The sequence below is a fragment of the Musca autumnalis genome, unplaced genomic scaffold (genome assembly GCF_047663935.1).
Source record: "Musca autumnalis isolate F117 unplaced genomic scaffold, ASM4766393v1 scaffold_1, whole genome shotgun sequence".
Taxonomy (NCBI): Eukaryota; Metazoa; Arthropoda; class Insecta; order Diptera; family Muscidae; genus Musca; species Musca autumnalis.
Window position 1 is genome coordinate 196,737,702 of NW_027411644.1, and position 17,060 is coordinate 196,754,761.

At 34.0% G+C, this 17,060-nt stretch overlaps 1 protein-coding gene across 3 annotated transcripts in view; it reads right to left on the bottom strand.

Annotated features, from left to right (window-relative positions):
* Positions 1-17,060, bottom strand: part of lqfR (clathrin interactor lqfR) — a 42,997-nt gene that overhangs the window by 10,444 nt on the left and 15,493 nt on the right. For all 3 annotated transcript variants that reach the window (XM_073959691.1, XM_073959692.1, XM_073959690.1), the window contains exons 2-6: positions 13,360-13,561; positions 13,148-13,297; positions 12,883-13,078; positions 12,344-12,434; positions 11,412-12,265 (exon numbers count right to left, since the gene is read on the bottom strand). In XM_073959691.1, coding sequence (XP_073815792.1) covers positions 11,412-12,265; positions 12,344-12,434; positions 12,883-13,078; positions 13,148-13,297; positions 13,360-13,561 — 1,493 coding nt within the window. The remainder of the gene's footprint in view (positions 1-11,411; positions 12,266-12,343; positions 12,435-12,882; positions 13,079-13,147; positions 13,298-13,359; positions 13,562-17,060) is intronic.

Below are 17,060 nucleotides of genomic sequence, written 5' to 3' on the forward strand. Positions count from 1 at the left end.
AGGCATCCAATTGGCACATGTTTCCATTAAATAAGTATGTTTATTTTTTGTTTTTGTATTGCAACAAATTACGATTTTTCAAAAAATACTTCTACTAATTTTCAGCAGGAAAATTTCATTACAGTTCAAAGAAGTCTTCAATCAGATATAAAGATAATTTTATACACAATTTATGGTAATTATTTAGGTGTGATATGTAAAGATTACATGATTGAATTGCTATAATAAACCAGCGAAATGTTTTAGAAAAATGGTGAAATCATCTGCGTATAAGATTTCTTTATAAAAAATGAGTGAAATCACCAACTATAACACCCACTTTCGCTAATCCTTTGGAATGATACTTTCACCAATTCCCTTTGGGGTCGCATTTTGTATGGACACACGGGTTTTACAGCTATAAGAACTCAGCAAAATGTTCAAGTCGAGGAAAGTGTGTAATTATTGATGCATTAGAACACATACTATAGAATAAGTGAAAGTAATACTTATTATACTGGCGAGACACACACTTTCACCAATTCCTTGGAATCATATTTTCCCCGATTTCACCGACACGGCATTTTCAACAATTCTTCAGAGTCCCATATTTATGACTTCATTTATAATGGCTGACGTCACAAAAATGCGTTGTTCCAGTTATTGCTGATGCTTTGTAAACATATTTTAAAATGCACACCGTTTCAAAATTGAATTAAATTGAAAATTTACCTAACGTATCAATTTTCTACCTGATGATCATTTCGTGTGTGTCCTGTGTTTCAAATGCGCAACAGTGACATTATAAAATGCAATACTTCGAACTAATTCTGTATCACTGCGATTTGAAAAAAATTAGAACAACTAAAATATATTATTGGTACTCTATCAAAATTCCTTCAATTGTAACGGATATAAATCAGGAGCCGAGAATATTATCAGCGCAGCGTATCATCTGCCCAGCCACATATAGTTCATGATCCAACCCTCCTAATTAATGCTACTGTCTGCATTATTAATTAGCGGTCCTTATTAACGTTTAGCGGTCCTACCCAGGAGAATAAGAACCATTTTATCACAACTTAGATGAAGGTATTCGCCGTATTCATAATTTCGGAAGTCAAACTGGTTGGTTCCGATGAGGGGCAACTGGGTCTGTGGTGGCACTAGGGACCTCAATAGGTCTATGTGAGCTGGAGTTACCGGCTGCCACTCTAACCTAACCTAGATCAAGCTAGTTTTTGGTAATTTTTTACTCATGACCAAATGAATCCGCTGATTTATTCCTCATGTCCGGCTTAGCTCAGATACTTTCACCATTTTACCATTAAGAGTTCTTAAAGTGCGGGAACGGAGCTAACATGTGGAATAATTTGCTAAAAAGTCAGTCATCAAAGATTGATGACCGTGTTGCCCACCACATAGGTTCCAGCGTATTATGGCGTTAATATTATTAACGGCACGATAAACTTTACGTAAAGTATCACGATATGTTCCGAATTGTAGCGTACGGGCATAATTTTAGCTCCTAGTAAAATTTCCCAAACATAGAAAATGCACCCGATATGAATTGTGTCACTTACAGCTGTGTTAAAAAATAGGAGGGTCCATACACTCCAAAATTTTGGCCTATTTGTTTAACATTGTTGACATCCCAACATGAATTAACATTCATTAGCAGAAATGTGGCAATTTGTTTTAAATTATTTACTGTTTACACCAACATTAAAAATTGTCTTAAAATGTTTTTGTTAACAAAATCAGAGCTCCGATTTCCTCGTTTTTACTCGCGAGTAAGAGTATTCGAAGAGTGCGAGTAAAAATTCCGATTTGCTCGTTTTTACTCGCGAGTGAAAAATACCTGCGAGTGGGAGTACTCGAACAGTACGAGTTTTACAAGAAGTTTACTCTCCACTCTTTTGTTTTATTTGGGAGCCCTCGCGAGTACTCTTGCTTTAAAAATAAGAGTGCGAGTGAAAATACTCGAAATAGAGTACGAGTTTACTCGAAGACTAAAATCGAGTAAAAAAATATTTTCTTGCCGTTTGTGTGTTGTTGTGTGTGTAGTAGCAAACAGAAAGAGCAAGTTGTTTGGAGGTTCAGAGAAAGGAGTTCGGAGTTCCGAACAACCTCCGACCACCCTCTTCCGAACTTCGGAACAACCTCCTCTGAACCTCCGACCACATCCTCCGAACTTCGGAACAACCTCCTCTGGACCTCCGACCACCATCCTACGAACTTCGGAACAACCTCCTCTGGACCTCCGACCCCCCTCCTCCGAACTTCGGAACAACCTCCTCTGAACCTCCGACCACCCTCCTCCGAACTTCGGAACAACCTCCTCTGGACCTCCGAACAACTTGCTCTTTCCATATTCAGTCCACAGTCCACCTGTTCTCTCTCTACTATACACGCAACAACAAACAAACGGAAAAAAATATTTTTTCTCTCGATTTTACTCTTCGAATAAACTCGTACTCTATTTCGAACATTTTCACTCCCACTCGTTTTTTCTTGCAAAACTCGTACTCTGCAATTACTCGTACTCGCAATCACTTTTCACTCGCGGATAAAAACGAGCAAGTCTGAAATAGCTTCGCGAGTGACGAGTAAATAGAAAAGAGTATACTCGATTTATTTTTTCTACTCGCGCGAGTACTCCCGCTCGAACTCGCGAGTAGAATTCGAGCGAGAATTTCTGAGCTCGGAAAAAAATAGAAGTTCGGAAGAAAAGGGCGATAAAAATATTTTAGTTGAGTTTAGAATCAAAATTGTCAGTATTTTAGTTGATAGTACTGAATCTAATAGATTTGAAAGCTGTTTGAAAACAAAATTTCTTGGGAGGTAGCAAAAAACAGGATACTGTCCTTGCGGAGATTGTTCCCATAAATTGAGCATATATTGGGCAATTCAATGGATTTTATAAACAAAAGTTTTATTGATTAGAGTTGTTTAATGCTCCATAAAATGTGTATTTTGATCCCTGAGCTATGTTTAAACCAGTTTCCATTAGCCCTTTATGTGAGAATCGACGTAAGGAAAAGCGTATCTATCTATAAGGTATTTATTTCTCGACTAAATAATATTTTAATTTAATTTCATTTATTTCAAGATTGGTAACCAAGCCATTAAGGCATATTTTGAAGTCCTCAGGATAATAACTTTGTGTATACAATCAACATCTCTTTTTTTAAAGATTTAAGACGATTTATAGTCCCAATTTACATTAGGCGAGTTTACTTGCGGCAATTGTCAGTTTGTGGGTGAGAGAGGGTGTTGAGAGGTAAAGGGTTACCATATACCTCACCTCTCTCTCCATCAAACTGACAATTGCCGCAAGTAAACTCGCCTAATGTAAATTGGGACATATATTACGTTGTTGTAAACAGTGAAAAATTTAAAACATATTTCCACATTTCTGTTAATAAATTAACAGTGAGATGTCAACAATGTTAAATAAATACAACATAAGCCAAAATGGAGAATTTAAATATGTTTAATTGAACATTCCTTGTTTTGTATGGGCACTCCTATTATTTTGAAAGCAACTGTATATTAATATCACTGTGCAACAAAATTCAATTTTTTTTCAAAATGATGGGAAAAACCGAGTACATTATGAAAGTAGAGCTAAAAATATGAGACACGTGTATCGGCGTTTTTAAAGTTAACGTCGGAAAGTAACTAAAATAGGCGGGGCAAGTTCAGCCCAACTTTATTCAGAAGGATATGGGGAATATTTATGATAAAAATTTTAACCCTCATGCGGTTCATCAAAGGGGTCTTTTTTGTCCTTTTTTTGAAAATCTTTTAAAAACTCCTTTAAAATGTGATCGTATCAAATCCAAATATTCTACAAAATTGTTCGCCATACAATTTTACTATAGGTCTCAGAATACACCAAATCTGCAACTCTTGTCTAATAGCCAGGAATCTCTAAAAATGAAAAACACGTTTTAGGGTTAAAGTCGGACTTCCTCTGAGTTTATTCAAAATTGTCCCATAAAGCATAATTTTAGAGAGATGATGTCAGAGACAAAAATATTCTTCATCAAATTTCACTATGGGTCACCAAAGAAATGAAATATCTATTTAAATTTTATAGCATGAAAATATCAGTATCAATTTTGCTGAAAAAACATGAAAATATTTCCCAATTTTTTTTGATGAGAAATTTTTCCTTCTTTTTTCGAGTTGATACATGGAAGTAATATAAAACTTGGTTATAGGTGAAAAGTGTCAAAGGATGAAAAATTCTACGCAATATTTCACTATGAGTTTCAAAATAAACCATACACTGCCGCTCACTTGAATAGAACCCCCTGCAAAATTTCATTCAACCAACATTTTTTCCCGAATTATATAAGATATGAAGTTTTTAACTTTTATTATATTTTGCCTTATGTGTTTGGAGTAAACTTAGTCATTCATTTGCCTTCAAATCCGAATTATATAAGAATTATACAAGAAAAACAAAATAAATAAAAAATTTGAGTAAAAAATTTGGCTCATTTGAATAGAACCCCCATTTAAAACTTGCGAATACAGAAAGATTGTATTAGAATATCAATAGTGAAAATTAAGTACTTTCAGTACGATTCAGTAAAAGTATATCCCTTCTGATTAAGGATACACCCGTATATCTGCTTTAGCAAGGATTATTTAAATTATCAGGTGTAATGCCTAACAAAGGTTGCTTTTTTCTGACAACAAGCTTATTTTTGGAAGCGTACTGTCTCTTAGAGTCGTATATTTTACGCATAAGTCATTCCCATACAGTTTAGAGAATATTTACCACTGTATAGTATGGTGGCCTCTCAAGGATATCCGCATTTCTTCTGAAAAATTTAAGTTTTGACGACTCGAAGTGTACAAAAGTTTATAAAACCATGATGAAATTTCCACTCCGGACATAGAAAAATGTTACTCATTACTGGATATGTATGTTTCAGAACTCCTTTATAAGTTGTCGTGCGCATTTAGGGTGAACTAAGTTGACGCCCAAGTCCTTCATAATTAGTAATGCGTTCCAGCACAATAAAAACACATTCATCGCTACAGAAACAATTTAGAAGATTGTCTTCCATTCAATAGACGCAAAAATAATAGTTATATAATTATGTAATTGTTTACTTAATGAGGAGAGTTCTTAATAATTATGAAGGACTTGGGCGTTAATTTCTTTCACCCTAAATGCGCACGACAATTTACAAAGGAGTTCTAAAATAGGCATTTCCAGTATTGAGAAATATTTTCGGATATCCCGAGTGGCAATTTCATCACGATTTTATAAACTTTTGTACACTTCGAGTCATCAAAACTTAAAAATTTGAATAGAAATGCGGATATCCTGGAGGGGCCACCATATTCTACAGTGGTAAATATTCTCTAAACTGTATGGGAATGACTTATGCGTAAAATACACGACTCTAGGAGATAGTACACTTCCAAAAATAAGCTTGTTGTCAGAAAAAAGCAACCTTTGTTAGGCATTACACCTGATAATTTAAATAATCCTTGCCGAAGCAGGATATACGGGTGTATCCTTAATCAGAAGGGATATACTTTTACTGAATCGTACTGAAAGTACTTAGTTTTCACTATAGAGTGAATATGCATCGATATTCTAATACCATCTTTCTGTATTCGCAAGTTTTAAATGGGGGTTCTATTCAAATGAGCCAAATTTTTTACTCCAATTTTTTATTTATTTTGTTTTTCTTGTATAATTCTTATATAAATCGGATTTGAAGGCAAATGAATGACTAAGTTTACTCCAAACACATAAGGCAAAATATAATAAAAGTTAAAAACTTCATATCTTGTATAATTCGGAAAAAATGGAGGTTAGATACAATTTTGCAGGGGGTTCTATTCAAGTGAGCGGCAGTGTATATCTATGTATGCTATTTCCTTAATTTTTATATTATCCGCTTATAGCTCAAATGCTTTAAATATTTTTTTTTCCTATGCTGCATACATGTGAATTTGAATGTAGTCACTGTGTCGTATTTTGCTTGAAATATTTAGGCACATCACTGAGTGGTTCATTTCATATTCAGATGTAAATGTAGTTTTTATTGGAGTAGTTCAAATTCTTACTTTGCATTTAATGAACTGAAGTTTCATAAAAAATAATGAATTTTCATAAAATATTTGTTTTTGAAATTCTCATTAATCAAAAAATAAAAAATTTAATATTATTTATGCATATTTATATTGCTCTTATTATAAATGCTGTATTTCTTTTGGAGTAGTTTATTATCCTTTCCACTCTTGGAGTATCAAAATTCAATTAATCAAAATGTTTTTTATTTACATTTTTTTTTATTTTATAATTACTGCCCCCTTTTTTATACATAGTAATTATTTTTTTTGAGTAGTTCTAACATCCCTCCCTTGTTATATTTAAGCTATTTTATATAATATTAAATTGAACATTATACTGTAGTATACAGCCTTAAGGTCGAAAGACTGGGCATATGAAAATTGAAATAAATAAATAAATAAAAAATAAAATAAAAAAATTAGATTACAAATTTATATATATTAGGATGAAATTATATGTTTTAATTTTGGACTGTTAATTCCATACTGGATCAAAATCTAGCAAAATCCTTTACTTTTTGGGAATATTGTTAAAGAAAGAAATGTTCCAAATGAAATTTCATTATGAGTCTCTGAATAAACCAAATCTGTAACCACAACATTTAACATTCTTAGCAGCCCTTGTTTTTGGTGTAGGGTTTAGGTGCTGTATTTTACAATTTTTAACCATATTGTCGTTGTGATTTAAAAAATATAAATATCTTATTGATGGTTTTTCGTTATAAATTCATACAGAAGATGCTGTGTGTTCAATTTTCACCTATATTTTCACTGGACCATAGCCGTAGACCTTTAATGTATTTTCACATACAACATAAGCAACCAACGGCTTATCCTAAATACGTAATTTAAGTTAAAAGTATTAAAAATACGCAATTTTGGCAGGTCCGATCTGAGTTTTCTATATTTTTAAAATATATATTCACCACAAATGTTTTTAAAGCTATTTAAATTGAACACACAACATCTTCTGTATGAATTTATAACGAAAAACCATCAATAAGATATTTATATTTTTTAATCACAACGACAATCTGGTTAAAAATTGTAAAATACGGCACCTAAACCCTACACCAAAAACAAGGGCTGCTAAGAATGTTATATGTTGTGGTTACAGATTTGGTTTATTCAGAGACTCATAATGAAATTTCATTTGGAACATTTCTTTCTTTAACAATATTCCCAAAAAGTAAAGGATTTTGCTAGTTTTTGATCCAGTATGGAATTATGTAAAATGAACAGTCCAAAATTAAAACATAATTTCATCCTAATATATAAATTTGTAATCTAATTTTTTAAGGAAATAGCATACATAGATATATGGTTTATTTTGAAACTCATAGTGAAATATTGTGTAGAATTTTTCATACTTTGACACTTTTCACCTATAACCAAGTTTTATATTACTTCCATGTATCAACTCGAAAAAAGAAGGAAAAATTTCTCATAAAAAAAATTGGGAAATATTTTCATGTTTTTTCAGCAAAATTGATACTGATATTTTCATGCTATAAAATTTAAATAGATATTTCATTTCTTTCGTGACCCATAGTGAAATTTGATGAAGAATATTTTTGTCTCTGACATCATCTCTCTAAAATTATGCTTTATGGGACAATTTTGAATAAACTCAGAGGAAGTCCGACTTTAACCCTAAAACGTGTTTTTCATTTTTAGAGATTCCTGGCTATTAGACAAGAGTTGCAGATTTGGTGTATTCTGAGATCTATAGTAAAATTTTATGGCGAACAATTTTGTAGAATATTTGGATTTCATACGATCACATTTTAAAGGAGTTTTTGAAAGATTTTCAAAAAAAAGGACAAAAAAGACCCCTTTGATGAACCGCATGAGGGTTAAAATTTTTATCATAAATATTCCCCACACCCTTCTGAGTAAAGTTGCCAAAGACACTATATACCTAAAATGCAAGGATTCCAAGATATCTTAATTCGAATATTTCGAAGAAATTAAAAATGGGCTGAACTTGCCCCGCCTATTTTGGTTACTTTCCGACGTAAACTTTAAAAACGCCGATACACGTGTCTCATATTTTTAGCTCTACTTTCATAATCTACTCGATTTTCCTTGTCATTTTTTTTTTGTTGTCGCACAGTGTATTCAATCCATCGAATGTCAATGCACACAGCCCTTTTTCAGGCACTTCAGTAAAAAATTCTGTAACGTAGGGGAATAGTTTTACTAGATTACAAGCCTATTCAGTACATACCTACTCCACTATACCTTTTTCAGATATAATTCCAATCATGTTAGTTGTAATACGAGAATTCCATATGTAATTCGTAACATTTTATTTGTAATTCGAGAATTCCATTTGTAATACGCAATATTTCAATTGTATTCGAGAATTCCATTTGTAATTCGAATTTATCCGTTTTTTGTTCGAATTATTCCGTTTTTAATTGGAATAATTTTATTTGTAATTCGAATTATTCTATTTGTAATTCGAATTTTTTCATTTGTAATTCGAATTGATTTATCTATAATTCGAATTATTCCATTTGTAATTCGAATTATTCCATTTGTAATTTGAATTACAAATCGCCTATATTATCTGAAAAGTTGCAAAATTGCCACCGTAAGAAGTAAATAGGTGAAGCCAATATCCAATCCTGGGGAAATGAATGGTAGGAATTATGTTTGTAGACGTCGCTTAACTAACGTCAATTTTTCAAGCACCACGAAAATAACAGGACATCGAAAAAATTATTTTGATATATGGCGAAAACCAAAAATCCTTTGCTATTCCATTTGAAAAAAATTAACAATTTTTTTTGTAAGCACATCTACAATTTTTGGCATAGAGGTTAAGAAAAAAAATCTGGTTTCAAATCTGTTCGCGTTCACAAAATTGGACGATGCGCGCAAAAGTTATAGCGGTTTTTATTCTCATATAAAGAAAAATTATTTAAAAATATCTTATTTATTGTTATGAGAAAATGTATGCATAAATCGTTAACAGCATTCCATATCTATTCGTAGATGTTTAAATAGTTATTAAATTTATTATTATTTTCGCGGAAAATCAACAAATAATACAAAAAATTTGAAGAAAATCCAAATTATCCTGTCCCAGAGTCCGTACAAACCCTCAACAAATAAATTTAAAAATATATGCGGAATCTAGACACTGCATAGAAAAATATGATACCAAATTTATAGAGATTGGGTAAATAAATTGCATATTATAGCAACAACAAAAGAGAAAAACTTATTGTTGGAAAATATTGTTGCAAATATATTTTTTGGTTTGATTCGAAAAATTAGAGTTATCCAACTATTTCGCTAAAATCCCATACAATAATTAATGTGTACTGCTAAAACTTCATCAAGAAATATGGATTACCATCGCGAAAGCTTATTTGCTTACTGTGATAACTTATAAATATGTAAATTAAGAGTAATATTGAAATTACAATCATTCAATAAATGTGGAAATTAAAAAGCCTATTATTCGCGAATTAGTTAAAATCAGTTGATGCACATCCGTTTTTGGATACAGCGAATCAATCTCTTTCAATATCTATGCATAGTTCGATATTTAACTCAGCGGTCAAAGTGTGCCGCCAGTTGCACCACACAATGCAGAAAACTTTAAAGTGGGTAAAAATAGCGCAATTTGCATACGATTTTGATGCGCATCCGGTTTCAGTAGCACCCATCAAAAATACGTCTATATACACATATTTAAAACAGATTCTTCAAGAACAGCGGATGTGCCTCCGCATTCTTTTTTTGAAAAAAAAAACCATATTACTCGCGAATCTCTGTAATTTATGACATGCGTTTTCGCTAATATTATAATCGCGTACAAAGCATTCCATTTACGTAAAAAATTTAAAGAAAATCGTGGTTTAGTACGCGGATTTGTCAAAATTTTTGCTGATTTTCCTATTTTCAGGGTATCTATATCCGCGGTATTAGTGGATGGATTCGATCGCGTAAAAAAAAAACTAAACTCACGCGGGGTACAAAGAAAAAATTCACGCATCAAGTATTGGCCTTTCAACTCCAATTACTAGGATGCCGTAAGGAGCACACTCATGAGATATGCATTAAACGACATAAAATCACGAGTTTTATAATCCTTTTATTAGTTTTGAATATTATCTTGTTGCGCGTCCGAATTATTAAAAAAAAATCAAAAACCCCGAAATTCCGGCTTCAAAATGTCAGCATCAATTTTAGGTGGATGCAGTGGATATATCGAAAAATTATACACTAGTATCATATTGCCCATGAAGTATTCTTTAAGTCTTTCTTTGGGCATATGTCTATAAAATGTAAGGTTAAGCCAGAAATCGGAAGGGAGCATAAAAAAACTTGTTGGATTCACCCCATTTTTACCTATTTTTCTACATTGATGGCAACACAGCTTCCACGTAAATTAATTTTAATGGTCGATATTATGGGATCCCTCCTAAAACACTTCATTTTAAAGAATGTATATTATACTAAATAGAATATGTTAACAGTTCGCGAATTCTGAATGGATGAAACTCGGATTCATCGATTGTAAAACATTTTTGGTTTTCGCCATATAAGATCTTCTACGGCTGGGAAGGAACCACCACACACAATATTGACTAATGTATCATTCTATGCGGTGCAACAATGGTCCGATGGTTTGCACGACCGCCTAGAACACAGAAGATCGTAAGTTTGAACTTCCTACAAGACAAAATGTCTTCGATAAGCCATTGTGGTAAATATAGAATCGCTGCGCTCCTGATTTATTTATGTTCTTGTAAATTATTTTTTTATTCTCTATAAAAATTAGAAATAGTAGAGGATCTTCTATATATCCTTTAGCTAGAAGAAAGTCCTTGTACGAATCTATTATAGAGAAATAGCGCAAATATGTTTCAAAATTTAAGTTTATAGAATTAATTTTAGGCAATTGTCAACTTGCTACCTTCGAAAAAGCCTAAGTCAAGAATCGTAGCTGTTGTTATCTCTACTACGGGTTTTCACTGTAATTGATTTCCTATTAGATACTCTTTTTGAATTCGCTTATCTGCTATTCTGTTTTAAAAATATTTTTTTTAGTTTATCACATGTTTGGCGCAACAAGATATGCATGCGTCATTTATTTATAGCTTATCATAACTGATAATCCTTGACTTTTGTGTTCAATCATTTTACTAAACATGCACTAATAAACAAAAGCACCCAACAACCTAAATATTGCCGCCTAATCAAACAGCACAAAATGCAGTATTTCATAATTGTTTATCAAAAACACCTTTTTCAAACATGTTAAACATATAAACAACATTTTAAAATCAAAATTTATAACTTACCCATTGGCATACTTTGGTGTATTGATAGATCTCCTAGTCCCGCTAGTAAATCTGTTGCTGTTGTAGCAGCACCCATGCTGGTTGTAGTATGATTTGAGTTTGTCGCAGTTGTTGCATTAAACAGATCAAATGCATCATTGGCTGGAGTGGCTGTGGTTAGAAGGTTACCTTCTAAACCACCTGGTAAGATATTATTACTGGTAGTTGTACTACCTTGGAATGCAGAAAAATCAGCAAAATCATCGTTTACACCAATACTGGAGGAGGATGTTGTTGTGTGTGCCGTCAAAGCAGTTGAGGGTGGTTCAATGCCCGAGCTACCACCACCGAATGCTGAAGTAAAATCACCAAATTCTGATTGTTGTTGCTCCACAGCTCTAGGATTGAAATCATCTAGATCATCGTTAATAACAGCAGCACTGTTCAGAGTTCTTTCACTTTTAGGTGAACATGTTGGAAATAGATTTGTTAAATTATTGTTATTTGCGGTGGTGGTTGTATTATTGCTTTCCAAATCTGATATGCCCAAGCTAAGGTTATTGTTAATGGGTGAATAACCAATTAGATCATCATTATTGCTTTCGGCAGGAGTATCGCGATGTGTGGGCGAATGTATGCCAGCTGCCGTTGCTGTTTTGCCAAAGTTAGCAGCAGCTCCCATATCGATTTTCTTTGTGCCACCAACAGACGGCGCTGTTGCTTTATTTTGTGGTTGTTTTGTAACAGGTCCAGCAGCTGTTGCTGTGGTTGACTTGGCGGCGGCAGGACGTATATTCATATTAATGCTACCAGGTGTTTTTGTTTCGGTAGCAATATCTGCAGGACTGGCACGATCATTGTAACGATAGCTTCGTCTAAAAAAAAGAGTTTTTTTAGAAGAGTTAGTTAGGATAAATTCGATTTACTTGAGAAAACAAAACAAAGAAACATACCTTGGACTAGGTGAATCACTATCTGAAAATTCTTTTTCACCTTCATATTGGACATCATCGTCTTCATAACGATCACCACGTGAATCAGAATCTGGAAAATATGAAAAATGTGCTGTAGTACTTACAAAATTCTCGAGAAATTAGATTTTATCATGGTCCAAATGGGTCTATAGAAGCACCCTTAGTTTCAAAAAGGGTCTGTAGAAGCAACTATTCTTTCAGAAAAGGGTCTACAGAAGCACCCTTTCTTTCAGAAAGGTACCCCTCCCTTTTTCAGAAAGTAATTCAGACAAAATTTGAATTCAAACCGTCTTAGATAAACAGACCATTAAAGTTTTTGTATATTGGGTTCTGAAGCCAACCAATGTTGAGAATAGGAATAAACAGATTTCTAAGAACTGAACAAAAATCTGAATGTAGGTGATTGAATCGAACTCGAGACTACTGAATAATTTTGGTACCCATTTAAGTTCGGTTTATTTCCTCAAGGGTGTTGACACTTTTGATATATTTTCGACTAGTGTTATTTTAATACTTACACCAATTATCACCATGATCCGAACGTGATGTTCTCCAGCCACCATCACTGAAACCACCGCCACCACCATAACCGCCGCTACGCATTCCCATTACATCGCTACTCATGCCAATGTATTTGTCCTTATTCTTTTTGGCCTTTTTACGTTCTTCACGTAAACGATCATCATCCTGTATAAAGTCTATTAGTTCTCTAACCTAAAAAAACAACAGGACATTTTCACTTGATGTTAAAAAAATTATAATAAATTTAATTCGAAAGCTTACCTTATGCCTAACATTAATACCCTGATCTTTGCCACCTTCATCTGTGAAGGTGTAATTTTCCAAGGAACGTAAATCATAGATGTGTTCTCGTGACGATGTAACAACACGTTCTGAACCATTACGCACGAGATAGTTTAACAGTAATAAGCTCTGTAAATTAATAGTAGAGGTTAAAAGTACTTTGAAGAGCTTAAAAGCGGTTATGGATTTACCTTATATGTTCGTCTCCAATTGGTTTTATTGTCTTGCAGCATACGTTTCCACAACATAGACATTACCTCGGGAAATGTTTCATATGAAAATGTGGCATGAGCCAATTCTTGCATAAGCGGACCCGTTGGACCCCATGGATCGTCATTTGTTGCTTCACGTACTTTGCCTTCGATTTCCGTATAATTCATAACCACATTTGTGCTATAAGAAATAAAAACAATGGACAATTAAATGTTGTCTTTGATGAAAAGTTTAGATGGAGGATATTACAAAGAGGGCTTGGTATTTATGTTAAACTCTATGGACTAAAATGTTGTTTACAGGCCAATCATTATTAACTCTATATTATACAGAAAGTTTTTATTCACATTCCGAAACTATATAAAAAAGATAATATATAACTGTTAACGTCACCACAAATTCCAAAGCCAATTTTTTATTAGAAAATTGTGTTGAATAGTGTAATTAACTATAGATTCGCTCCCCCTCATATACATATGTACGCTCTTCTAATAGCTAACAATATTTTGATGAAACACTTGAAAATGCCGCCAACAGCAACAACAGTAGGTATCACCGCCACTTTGCATGACAAAATAACATAACCAAATTATTGATTTATTTCTCTTATTAATTTCATTTCCATGTGTAAAAGTATGAAGATGAGTTTCGAATTTTACCATATTTATACTACCTACACAAACAAACCAGCTTTCATATTATTTTCATAAATCTGTGCAGATCACAAACTTGAATTACATGATAAAAAAATGTGTTGACTGAAGGTTTCGTTTAAACTTGATTAATTTTTGGAGGAGCCTTCAGATTTCTTCTATACCTATATATCTGGTTTTTAAGCAAGAAACATCAAAACATCTGATATTACCAGTTGGTGATCAATGTAAGTATGACTGAAATTATCTTTTTTAATAATCAAATTATAGTCCATGCTCACCAAGAACTGAGCTTATTGAACTCACGATTTGATGCTTAGTTGTGAAAACAAGTCGGGAGCCATTTAGCCCCTAAAATAAGGTTTCAGGCTTGTTGGCTTTCATTTCCTAGCATTTTTACAATGTAAGACTTCTCTACAAGTGGTGTCGCCGATAGGACTCAGTGGTAAAAAGAAAGTCCCACCCATATTAATTAAGCTACATATCGACACCTCCAAATAATAGTATGCTAAGTCTAAAAAGTGAGTACACGGCAGCGGGTTCTTTCGTACCGGATTGACCCGAAACCATTGTGTTTCGGCCAGCGGCTGACAACCCAAAAAAAAACCTATGCTTATACGTCATTACCAAAATTTGACAGAATTTAAGTTAAATGACGTTCGACACCTCCAAATAATAGTTTGCTAATTCTGAACAGTGAGTTTTGCAGGAGAAGCTCTCAAAGTGTAGAAATTTTTTTGATCTTCAGTACTATGCTAAGTCAATATTTGTTTATAACTTCTGTTCGGATTGACCGATCATTACCAAAAATTGACAGAATTTAAGTTAAAGGACGTTCGACACCTCCAAATAATAGTTTGCTAATTCTGAACAGTGAGTTTTGCAGGACAAGCTCTAAAAGTTTGGAAATTTCTTTGACCTTCAGTACTATGCTAAGTAAATATTTGTTTATAACTTCTATTCGGATTGTCCGATTATTACCAAAATTTGACAGAATTTAATTAAAGGACGTTAAATATGTTAAAAATGTAAAGAACTTGAAAACATGCTAAGTCGACTTAGCATACTATTGTTTGGAGGCGTCGATATAGAATGTATACCTAGTCAAAGTGTGGGATATCAGTAATTAAACGGGTAAAGAATCAAAGGTTGAATATGCGTCTATAATTATTGGGATGCATATTGTATTGCCCATATTGATACAGAGCGGATAGAAATAATGTATATGGGAGTTTTCATAATTCTGTGGCCATTTTTGGACATTTGAACTTGTTGACAAAAATATGGATTTAGATTAAAGTTCAAAAGTGTTGTTCAGAAGGTACTTGAAGAAGTAGAATGACATAGTCCATTTTGGAAAAGGATCTTATTGTGGGAGTCATTCTATTCGATATAATGTTCGTTAATTAAGTTGGTCTGCGTAAAATTTAGTTTTTGGATCCTTATGTCAGGACTCGCCCGCAAAAAAAAAAAAAAAAAAAAAAAAAAAAACATAATATCACTGTTGTTCCACAAACATCCCATGAGGGACAAGGGAGACTTCTCTCATATCAATGAGTGCACCCCGATTCATATTAGCTCAATGATATGGGACCTACAGTTTATAGCCGAGTCCGAACGGCGTGTCTAAGACACCACTTTTGTAGAGAAGTTGTACATGGCTGAAATACTCAGGAAATGTCGCCAACATTACTGAGGGGTATTTCGCCACCGTTGAAAAGTGTTTGATGTTGCCTGGCCGGGGAATCGAACCCACGACCTTCTGTGTGCAAGGCGGGTGTGCATACCATTGCACCACGGTGGCACCCACTGTAAATAGGACCACAAAAAGTAGCTTCGGTAAAAATTTCGAAAGGATCCTCAAAGAGGCCTTAAACTGTTGAACTTTTGTGGGGGTAATATTCTAAATAGTGTGTCGATATGACCCATTTTTTAACTTAAAAAAAGTTTGGACAAAACGAGATCCAAAGTGTGGACCAAATCTGTTGCTCCATTCAAGAGATATCAAGCGTACCTTTTTACCGAATAACTTCTTTAACTTTTGTGGGGGAGGTACCGGAAGCAGTGGACCGATAAGCAACATGTTCGACTTTATCGAAGGTTCGCAGAAATATTAGAACGCAGCTGTGGCCGCAGGGAATTTTTATAAACTTTCAGGTCATTTTCTGAGGAAGTATGGACTTGCTACTGCATAAAGGGGTACCTTTGTAATAGAAGCCTCGAACACAATCTGTTGCAAAAAAATCATAACGATTCGAGAGGAGACCTTAAAGTGCGATGAAGTGATATTTTGTGTGGGAACCTGATATATGTTTGCTAGAAATATTAAGACAAGCAAAGTATGGACCAAATCGGTTACTCCCTTCGGATGTAATCGTGCGTACCAAAAAATTAAACTATTGTGGAGGAGGTACCCTAAGGCCAAAATTGGACCGAATCGATTGATCCGTTTGAGAGTTATCGTGCGCTCCAGCCAGCCAGACATTCGGACTAACGGCATGGCTAAATTGACTCCAAATTTTCTGAAACGGATTTCGTCCCAATTTACATCGTTGAACCGGTGACTGTTTACGTCGATAGTTAAGCGGCCCTCAAATCACTCAGGTCCCACTCCATCAGATCTGCCGCGGTTCTAGACTGTAAGAATGCTTTGGAGGCCCTAAAATCAATGGTCATTTTGTGTTGGGTCCCGGGGCATTGCAACATAGAATATAATGAAAATGCGGATGAACTGGCACGTTGCGGATCGGAGTCAACAGAAATCTCGATCGATAACTCCATCAAGCCACCCTTGTGTCACTACAAGAGGCGGATAGAACAAAGGTATCTGCACAATGTCCGTCAAAATTGGCAAAATCCAATCTGGCCAGTCCCCTCAAAACCAAGAACCTCATCACTACCCTCAATGATGAAATCCGATCTAAAACTAACAGTTAAAATAATCACGGGCCACTGCAGGATAAGATCAATGACTGGCAAATGGGAAAGAAATGAAATTGCTGACCATTGCCGGCTGTGTTAAGATG